Genomic DNA, 10,835 nt, shown 5'->3' with positions numbered 1-10,835 from the left:
TAATAATATCAATAGTAAGTCTAGATGAGAACTAATAACAACTTACTTTGAAAACTTTTTTATGAAATTGTTAAGAAAATATATATTGTGTGAGTATCACTATTTTTTTTCTAAAGAGGAATAGCACTAACTTAAAAAAAAAAAAAAAAAAAAAAATTAGGGAGACAATAGAATGCCCAATATTTTCACAATGCTTTTTATTTTTAGTTGTGGTCAATCCTAGTATAATATTTTATTAATTAATTAATTTATTATTATTATTATTTTTTTACATATGAAATATTTGACACATCAATGGTTGTAAAAAATATTGTGATAATTTGTTGTGTACTGACACAATTGTAATTTTTATTTTTATATATCTCCTTACATGATGTGACACATATGACATATACCACTTAACCCACTTTTTATTTTACTTTTTACTCTTTTTTCTCATCCACCCATTTCTTCCCAATTCCCCAGCAAATATATCTTTACCCACCAACATATCTCTTCTACAAGAAGAAGAAGAAGAAGAAAGAGAACATAAGAATAAAAATGCGAGAATCCCAAAAAGAAAGAAGAAAACTTTAGCAACTGCAAAGGGAGCTCCGTAGATTTGATCTGTTTTTGGGGCTGCACCGTGTAATCTGTCTTTTAAACAAAGGGGTTAAAATCAGCAGTGGGCAATTTGGGAAATTGGTTAAACCTTTCCTGATGTTAAGGCTACTTTGGTGGTCACTATCGCTTGGTCTATGTGGTGTAATCAGAATGGGGTTCAACATGGAGTTATAAGGAAAAGCCCGGAAGCTTTAGTCCAATGGGCAACACAATACCTGGGCGACTACTCAATTACAACGTGCTCCACACCAGTTATTCCCGAGGTACTTAACTCTAATTGGACTCCACCACCGTCTCCTGTGTTTAAGATCAACGTGGATGGAGCAATATGCAAACACCATAGTTTAGTGGGCATGGGTGTAGTTATCTAGGCTGACAAAGGCAGAGTTGTAGCAGCTTTGAGCAAGAGAATTCATGCACCTTTGGGCTCGTTAGAAGCGGAGGCAAAAACTTTTGAAGCTGGTTTCCAATTTGCTAGGGACACAGGTTTCCAAGAATTTGTTCTTGAAGGGGTTTAAGCTATCTGTGGTCTATCCCATCCACCTTCAACAGTGGCTTCACTGATCCTTGGAATACAGATTTTATGTACTGAGTTCCGCCTGGTTACTATTTCGCATGTAAGGAGGCAAGGAAATAAACTTACCCATCTTTTAGCAAAACATGCTCTTAGCATTGATGATTCTTATGTATGGATTGAAGAGAATTCTTGTCTCATTAAACAAGCTCTCATCCAAAATTCTGTATTTGATTCTGTTATTTGAATAAAATTGCAGTCTTCACATCAAAAAAAAAAAAAAAGTGATTAAAGCATGTCTACTTTTATTTTTAGTATATTTTCAAATTGAGGTGGGGTCACTACAAAAAAGATGAGTTATAACAATGGTCTTTTTTGTAGCGCTTACAAAAAAATGCTACTAGAGAGGGTTTATTGTAGCAAATTTTCAAATGCAACTATAAGTCTCTTTGTAGTAGCGGCTTTTTTACAACCGCTACAATTTTTATTTTTTTTGGAGTGGTTTTCCAATTGCTACAATATACTTCTTCTTCTTTTTTGCTTCTGTAGGTGTTTTCTAAATACAAAACCACAAAGTTTAGTCCTTTTTGTTTTTATTTTATATACTCCAATGTAGAAAACTAACACCCTAATGACCAAAATATCCCTAAATACTCAAAATGACACAAACGCCCCTAGAACTAAAAAATGACCAAAATATTCTCAGAATGTCCAACATACCCCAAGACCTCAAAAATTACCAAAATACTTTAGGACTAATTAAAATGAACAAAAAAAAAAAAATCACTAAATGATAAAAATCCCCCCCCCCCCTCCCCCAAACCATAGTATTACAACTATTATCTAGTGGTTTAAATTGTGAAGATTTTTTAAGCCTCAGCAATCTTTGTGTGGTGTCAAACAACTATCAAAAATGGTTGCACAATGTAATTATAAATTATTGAAAGACTTCCAGACTTGAGTTTTAAATTGATGATAAAAAGAAATTTTATTAGATGAATAATTCAAATTGTAATCAAATTAGTTTTTTTGTTTTTTTATTTTTTATTTTTTTGTTTTTTAAAGTTTAGAAATAATTGGAGAATAAGATCAAAAGAAATCATATATAATCGTTGTAAGGACCAGATTTGAATTCCTAGTCCAAAATGTGAATGGACTTAGGCCCAAAAAGCCCAAAACAATGAATTTGTAGAGAAATGAGTTAAAAAACTAGGCTTTAGTTAATCGAACAACAAGTTAAGTAGATTGGTGACAAAAGAGTGAAGATAGACAAGTTTAAACTGAAGAAAAAATGTCCTCGACAATGTCCAAGAAGACTGGTTCTTATATAATGCTCTTAAATGTGGTTACAAGTTTGGTTCTAGATTGCTACAGTGTTTCTTCCTTTATTTTCTGATCCCCTTTTCTTGTTGCCTCCACCTTCTTTTATACTGTATTTCCTTTTCATCCTTATTTTCCACGTGCATGCTAGATAGTTGGTGTTGGTACTTGTCCCATCAGCACCTCTCATCAGCACCTCCCATAAGTCTTCATGTAGTAGCTATAAGGTTGAAATCTACTATTCAGGTATCACCTCCACATTAATGCGGTTAGGGAGTTAGTTGCAGTGCATTTAATGCAGAGGTAGTAGCTTTCTTCTTAGATATTTTAGGACACTTCCCTGTCCTGAGCTCCCATAGTGCTTATCCGTATTAACTGAGTGTTTCTATAACGTTCCCTTGGATGGCAGGCCACATCTACAGACCTCAACTTCGGTTAGCCGAGGAGTCTCTTATCCTCGGCACAACCCCCTAGGCCGTTATGATCTAATTGACTTCTCCGTTTGCTAACATGGGTTCTTTTGACAGCGTTTACTCCCCCTCGGATGCTTCCAGTCCTCGGCTTGGGCCTTAGGTCCATTATATGCATAAATAATGGGCTTCGAGGCCCAATGTCCCTACAATCATATATTAAGAAAATATATAAATTGACTTAGTTACCAACAAAGCATCCAACCCCTTTGAACAATGCCATTAATAAGTGCATTTTTTTTTTTTTTTTTTTTGAGAATCAAGACCTCGAAGAAACTTTATTAAATCATCCAAAGTCGGTTACAAGGGCATGATGAAGTTGTGGTGGAACATCCTCCATTCACATTGTGAGAGTCAATATGTCTTGCGTACTGAGCTAAATTATGAGCAAGAGAGTTACCCGACCTACGGGTGTGCGAAAAAGAAATCCAAGAAAAAAAAAAAGAAAAAAAAAAGAAAGAAAAGATAAATAGTAGGCCGCTCCTGAATCTACATTAAATGAACATTAATGAAATAAAAAAATAAAAAGAAAGAAAAGATAAATAGTACATAATATTGCTACAAATAAAATATCGCGTCAAAGAAATTTTTATACTATACCATATGATGTGCCCGTGAGGTAATGGTATAACGGTATCACACAACACTAGGAGGATTTGTCAAGAATAACAATGGTGTGTGTGTGTATATAGCTAACAAAAGTGGAGTGGCAGATCCAAGTTTGCAACATATTGGCCTCACTTCCAATTTCCTAGTCTATCAACAACAAATCCATATTTATCCAATATTAAAAGATAAAAGGCATCATAAGATGAATGGATTTTTCACAACACAAACAATATGAGAGTTGGCTTAAAAAAATAAGACTTTAATTAAAGATAAATATGTGAATGGATCATCTATTTATCTTTAATTAAGTTTTTGTGTCTATCCTAAAAGCTGCTAAAGGGTAAGAGGAAAAGTTGATAACAACAATTAAGTTCATGTTTTATCCACAAAAAATAAAAAATAAAAAATAAAAATAAAAAATTCTGCAATTTGGTAAAATTACTTGGCTCAATTATGGTTTTTAAGTCTGTGTGGGTTCTTTTTTTGTAAAACAGCACACAGGCCCAAGTTGAGGAACAAGGATCTTGGGCCTAATGTTTTAAACTTTAAGGGACTAGGCTTGGTTCACCGCAGCTAAAGTGGGCTGATTTTGAACCAAGTGGTGTACAAAGCGTGGATCCTACAACACATACACACTAACATACAACAAGCACATATGTATTGAACAACAAGGAACAATAAAGAGCGAAGTAAAGAAGAAAAAGAAAAGAAAATAATGTAAAAGACGTCAGGGGTCCTTAAAAGAACGTGAAATACTTCATTGTATTCTTTTAATTTTTATGATACATCACGGTCACTAGGACATGTTATAAGGTTCAAATAAATTCAAAAATCACAGACTTAGATGGCTCTTCAGGCCTCTAAGACTTGTGAAATTTGAATCCCCTTGAATCCAAGTATGTTCTCTAGTGGCTGTCTGAGGATCCCGGACGCTGTTTTCCCTCTCTTTTCTCTCTTTTTGAATTTTTGGCAGAGTTTTCTCAAGTATTTTTACTTTAATGGACTGTGGCTGAATGTCTTTCACTGTTGGCTACTAATCCATTTTATAATGTCATCCTAGGGTTTTTGGGATACCATTGATTCCCTCCATTTGCTCTTCTGGGTACCAAAACCAATATTGTGTCAACAACATTGGTGACTAGTCCCTTTCTCATTCTTCATTATTTTCTTCTTTTTGAGTTTCCTTCTTCAAAAGCCTCTAGTTGACTTTGTTGAATACTATTCAAACTGCACTAAAACCATCTTTTTTGAACACCATAAATTTAGGTTTTATGCCAAAAGAATAAGTAGTCTTTGTTGAATTGTATTTTTAGATGTATACTAGTAATTGTTTAATTAAATTGCTGAATTGTATTTTTTTTTTCCTCTTCAGGAATCCTAATGCAAGGAGTATGGTTAGGTGGAAGAGAGATGAGAATAGTGGTATTGGTGTTGGTGGTGATCATTAATCCAAGTCAGAGTTAATAGTAAAAAAAGCAAGTCTCCAAGTCATATGATATGTGGTTCTTAAGCCCAAGAAAAATTAAAATATTTGTATAGTTGTTTGGAATGAAAAAATGTATATCAATGTATCTTTTGGAATATATTTTTGTAACAATTGATTGACTTGATACTTTTAACATTCATTTAGTGATTAACAAACTATAAATTGTTTGATCTTTTTAGAACTCAAAAGTAGAAAAAGTTTTGTACATGGCTTATTGTACATTCATTTAGTGATTAACAAACTATAAATTATTTGATCTTTTGAGTTCTAAAAAGATCAAATAATTTATAGTTTGTTAATCACTAAATGAATGTACAATAAGCCATGTACAAAACTTTTTCTTCAAAAGTGGTGAAATTGAACTAAACGTACTATTTTTTTTTTTTTTTTTTTGGTTACATCTATTTGCGGGGTCATGGTCCATTGACAGGATATGCTAATCTCTAAACATTTTAATTTAATAATCTAAAAAATTTTAAAGGTATATTAAATTTCTTGATAATGCAATTGACAATGCAAAAATTTACCATGAAATATTTTCAAATGATGAACTATTAAAATCTATTTAAGTTTTAAAATTTGTATTTCTTAATAATATATATTTAGGTTGAATGTTTAAGGATTGCGTCCTTGGACAAGTTATGAATGTAAGATAGGTTTATTAAACCAAATATCTAATGCAAAATAATACTTCTTATAAGATTTAAAAAATAAAGAGTAGAACCGTACAAAACACGGATCAAGAATTAGTTTGTTTAAAATTTTGAAGACTAGGGATTTGCATGTGACCAAGAAATCGCTAAAAGCCAATCCAAGTTTGATTCCAGAACTTTAGTTTCCTACTCGAATTGCTTTTATCAATTTTTTTTTGGGCAGAGTTAATCTACCATTTAGTTTCAGTTAATAATCTAATCATGCCCTATCACATTTAACTGTGCATAAAATCTTTATCATGCTTTGGTTAAAGTTCTTTTTGTTTAGAAAAATGCCAAATCCTTGAATCCTGAATGCCTAATCAGGAATAAATCATCAATCTTGCTTGAGAATATATATATATATATAGCGAAAGAGAGATGATTCTAATTATGAATGTCTACGAGACTACGACAAAGATACAAAAAGTATCAATCAGTTGAATTATAAAACTTTTAATGATCTAACTTGAGTTAAACTCGATCCCTCGAATCATAATAACTTCATTGAAGAAATGTCACCATTATTTTTAGATCCACCTCCCTGAGGTAAACTGCATAAACAATTGATTTTTTATTCTATTTTATTAACATGATTAGTTGGGCACTTACCTACTCATTTTCCTATTCATAAATTTGCATACTATCCCAATCAGTGATTCATCATTATAAGTTAAGAAAATGAGTATTGTCAACTTCTCCAGCTAGATTATATAGATGTGATCACCCACTACGTACTTTGCCACTATTTAATTGTATATAAATATATATACACACACACACACACAAATATGTATACAGAGAGAGAGAGAGAGGGAGAGGGAGAGAATGAAGTCATCTTTGCTATTCATGATCTTCATCATCACCATAGATATCTATGGATTATCGTCATCCCTTGTGAATGCACAAGCAGATTCCTGCAGCTCTAACCTAAGCCTCAGTAATTCTGTGCCTTTTGATACAACTTCCCTACATTGTCTAGCCGTTTGGGATTCTCAAGGTTTCATACTAAGAGTAAGTGCGCCTTTCATGCATCAATATCACCATTTTTTTTCTTTGGATAGTAATTTCTAGTATTAACAACAATAATGTATGCATGGCTAAATGGTACAGTATTTGCAAACCAACAATGCAAGCATATGGAGCTTCGTTGTTTCAGCCCCAGCAGATACAAATTCTTACATAGCCATTGGGTTCTCAACCAATGGTGCGATGGTGGGGTCGAGTGCAATGGTGGGTTGGGTCTCATCATCATCAAATGGTAATGTTGGAATGGCTAAGCAGTATTATTTGAGTGGAAACTCACCAAACCTTGTGAAGCCTGATCAAGGAAGCTTACAACTTGTCAGCAACTCAGCCACAATCATATCCCAAAACTCAATTTTATACATGGCTTTCCAATTGCAAATCAATCAGCCAGAGTCTCAGCTACTATACGCAGTTGGACCAACTGGTGTTTTTCCCTCAGCACCCGACTACCAATTATCTAAGCACCGAACAATGGTCTCCACTTCCATAAACTATGCAGCAGGTAACGATAATCAAATAGTATATAACCCTGAAATGTTTTCTTCTTTTCAAGTCAATTTCTTCATTTTTGATTTTAATGCTCGAGATGGATTGGTTACATAGGAACCAAAGTAATTAATCAACCATTTAAAGTTTGAATAGTATTTGCTAGAGAAAATTCCATAAATACAATATATTAAAACAAAACTACTTTTGTGATTATTCAGCAGAGAGAGAGAGAGAGAGAGAGAGAGAGAGAACTTTTGTGATTGTGACTTGTGAGTTTTTTTTTTTGAACAATAATTTTGTGAGTTTGGTGTAATGGACCCGGAAAATACCGAAAAGCAAATAAAAGTCAACAACTATATGCCATCACTACAAAACAAATTAAATAATAAATTAAAGATGGGTAGGCCTAATCTAAATTAATGATAGATGGACTTGCATGTTTAATGTTATGTTATGACTAATTCTGAGTAACACCTTCAAAGACACTTACGGGTGATTTCTGTATAATATTTGGAAAATGAACAGCACTTGTGCAATTAAGTAGTAAATATTCAGGAAAAACAAAATAAACAAAAACAAAAGCAAAAAGGTACTAACATGCATGTAATTTCTGATGCATGCAACAGGTCAAAGTGCATCGGAGAGCCCTTATTCAGCACTGCGAAGGGGCCATGGAATATTGGCTATGCTAGGATGGGGTATTCTAATGATAATTGGAACAATAGTTGCTCGTTACTTCAAGCACAAGGACCCAATTTGGTTTTATCTTCACATTTCCCTTCAATCAGTTGGATTTATACTTGGAGTTATAGGTGTAATATGTGGATTTATCTTAAATAATCATCTCAATGCTAATGTTGGTAGCCACAAGAGTATTGGGATCTTCATTCTTCTTCTTGGCTGCATCCAGGTTTGTCTCTTTTTTGTAATACTTCCAAAATTTAAAGTTTTATACTACACCCTTAGGGCTTTAGATATTCCTCTTCAATCAATGGACATATCTAATGCACTCCACAATTATCATATTTTTTTTCCATTTTTTTTTTTTTTTTTTAAGTGAGTTTTGCTTTCAAAGACAGAAAAAGGAAAAGATTTGAACTAATGATTTTTTTTTTTTTTTTTTTAGAATACTAAGTATTTTTAACACACATACACTCACAGAAAGAGGGAAGATGATCTCCTTTTTATAAGACATGATTCTACGAATAAAAATATTGTATCTAGAAATTCTATCTATAATATGAGTTTTTGCACAAACAAAAGTAATTTAATCCAATAATACAATTCTATCTTTGTAATATGAGATTTTGAAAAAAAATAATAAGAGGTGATGGTTGAGTTATAATTTATAAAACTCTCTAGGTAATACATTTTTTTATTATTGACTTAATATTTGTTACCCATGATAGAGAAGGAGGTAACCTTATTACAACAAAGCGTAAGATATTGCACGTTTTTTTTGTCAATGTTAGCTTTGATATAAAATTAAGTGAGCAATTGCATTATATAAATAATTTATTACCACTTGACAACTGTATAGGTTATTGTCTTGAATATGGATATGAATATTGGTAATTTCACATTTTTAAACACTTATTTAACTTTTGTTGAAAGTAAATTAAAGTATATATTTTAAAAAGTTGTACTTAAGCAAAAGAGCTAAAAGCAATAGCTGATGCCAAACATACTAGTATTATGCAATGTGCACAATAAATTGAAAAGGCGGAAAAGGTATTGCATGCGGTATAGTAATTAATTTAAAGAACATACTACTAGTTTACTTTTTAAGTTAGAAATCCTAATCCCCTGAACCTGTGCGGTCCCCCACAACCACCCCCCCCCCCCCCCCCACCCCCCCCGCGGGGGGATAATTTTGTGCAATTGCATACATTTAATTTATTAATTACTTATTAGTAAGTCCAATTCTGTTTCCAAATGTCATAAGTTGACTTTCATAAAAATGAATTAATAATTATAATTAAAGAATTCATATTTAAAAACCATCTAGCAACTTGCTATCTTTTATCTATATAATTACAATATATAATTCCCTTGTAAGACACGTATTCATATTATTTAGTATTGGTTTCATTTTACAGGTAATGGCACTTTTAGCTCGGCCGAACAAGGAGTCCAAATTCAGAAAGTATTGGAATTGGTACCATCAAAATGTTGGGAGAATTTTAATTATCCTCGCAATTGTAAACGTCTTCTATGGAATTAATTTAACTGGAACGGGACATGGTTGGGCTGCTGGTTATGGAGTCCTTCTTGGTATCTTGTTCATTATTACTACTGTTCTTGAGATTAGATTTTGGATTAGGAGATAAAAAATCCATTGTTAAATAGCATAAGGGAAATTAAATTACACTTTAGTATCCCAACTTTTATGCTAGTTGCGCTAGTAGGCGACATGAGCCTTGATGTAGTAGCCGTAGGTGTCCAATTAACTCAATTGCTCACATAAAATATTTTTTTAAAAAAATTAATTGCATTATGTTCAGATTCAATTTCGATTTCTCCCTAAATTACTTGGCAATTGGTTTTTGCAAGTGGGGTCAGTTGTCCATAAGGTTTACTAGATTCCCAATCACTTGAATAAAGAACTAGAGAAAGTTGCTAGCAATGGATTATCCACAGACTCCACATCCTCAAAAGTGCAATGTTATGCACCCTCCAAATAATTCACATTAAACAAAAAGGAACCATGTTCCAAATATCTAATAAATGCCCTTTTACAAGCAACCGTGCAATGAATGAACCAAAAGATGGTATACTGCCTCTCCATTACAACAAGACATACTATACTAAATGTTGAAAGGAATAGTTGGGAAATCCTAAACTAATTAGATATTGAACTTTTTTTCTTGGGTAATTAAATATTGATTTTTTTTTTTTTAAGAAACAAGCACACGTACACGCAAGATAAAGAAAATGGGAATAGCAATGGGGTTATTAAATATTGAACTTAGTTATTAGGAACTAGTACTTATAACATCAATCTCAATTAATTAATCGCAATAAGTTTTATATGTTTTATGTTTTCCTTTAAACGAAATTAAGCATACACAACGTCATGTATATTTTTATCATCACAACGTGTGCCACACCACACACCCTCACCAATATGATTTTTTTTTAGATACCCCAATATGATAATTCTTGAAACACTAGCAAATATATTTTGTGGCAACAATATTTATTGCTTTAATATATTTTGTATATTTTCCAAATATTGGCGGATAAATTTGAGATACCATCAAATATTGTTCAAATTTATAGTACTCTTAAAAAAAAATAAGGAACTTACACTTTACCACTCTAAATTATATCACTTATTATACTTTCCACTCTAAACTTTTTGAGTACACGTTTTGCACCTTAGACTATGACCCTTGTTACACTTTGCACCCCAACGTTAAGTTTGGTGTTAACTTGGATGGAAATTCAAAATTTAGGATGCAAAGTATAATAAATAATATAGTTTAGGGTGATAAAATGTAATTTTTCATTTGTTTTTAATGGATTGAGAAGATGGGTAATTAGGTCTTTCACATAGTGTCATACTTTTCCATCCAAGTTAACATAAAACTTAATATCGGGGGTGCAAAGTATAACAAAAG

The 10,835-nt window shown here is 32.4% G+C and overlaps 1 protein-coding gene across 1 annotated transcript; it reads left to right on the top strand.

The window, feature by feature from the left end:
• Nucleotides 1-6,487: 6,487 nt before the first annotated feature.
• Nucleotides 6,488-9,683, top strand: LOC111997836 (cytochrome b561 and DOMON domain-containing protein At3g07570). Its single transcript, XM_065781996.1, has 4 exons — nt 6,488-6,708; nt 6,808-7,225; nt 7,839-8,122; nt 9,312-9,683. The coding sequence occupies exons 1-4, from the start codon at nt 6,523-6,525 to the stop codon at nt 9,540-9,542; spliced, it is 1,119 nt and encodes a 372-aa protein (XP_065638068.1). The 5' UTR covers nt 6,488-6,522; the 3' UTR covers nt 9,543-9,683.
• The last annotated feature ends 1,152 nt before the right edge of the window (nt 9,684-10,835 follow it).

This window comes from Quercus suber, unplaced genomic scaffold, assembly GCF_002906115.3.
Source record: "Quercus suber isolate HL8 unplaced genomic scaffold, Cork oak 2.0 scaffold_15, whole genome shotgun sequence".
Taxonomy (NCBI): Eukaryota; Viridiplantae; Streptophyta; class Magnoliopsida; order Fagales; family Fagaceae; genus Quercus; species Quercus suber.
The sequence above is the reverse complement of the archived record's forward strand: the minus strand, read 5'-3'. Positions and strand labels throughout refer to the sequence as shown.

Bases quoted from the DNA above. Each gene is read 5' to 3' on its own strand.
- LOC111997836 (XM_065781996.1), top strand. From the start codon at position 6,523: ATGAAGTCATCTTTGCTATTCATGATCTTCATCATCACCATAGATATC. The intron at 7,226-7,838 runs GTAACGATAATC...TGCATGCAACAG, and splicing joins TTCCATAAACTATGCAGCAG to GTCAAAGTGCATCGGAGAGC. The intron at 8,123-9,311 runs GTTTGTCTCTTT...TTCATTTTACAG, and splicing joins TTCTTCTTGGCTGCATCCAG to GTAATGGCACTTTTAGCTCG.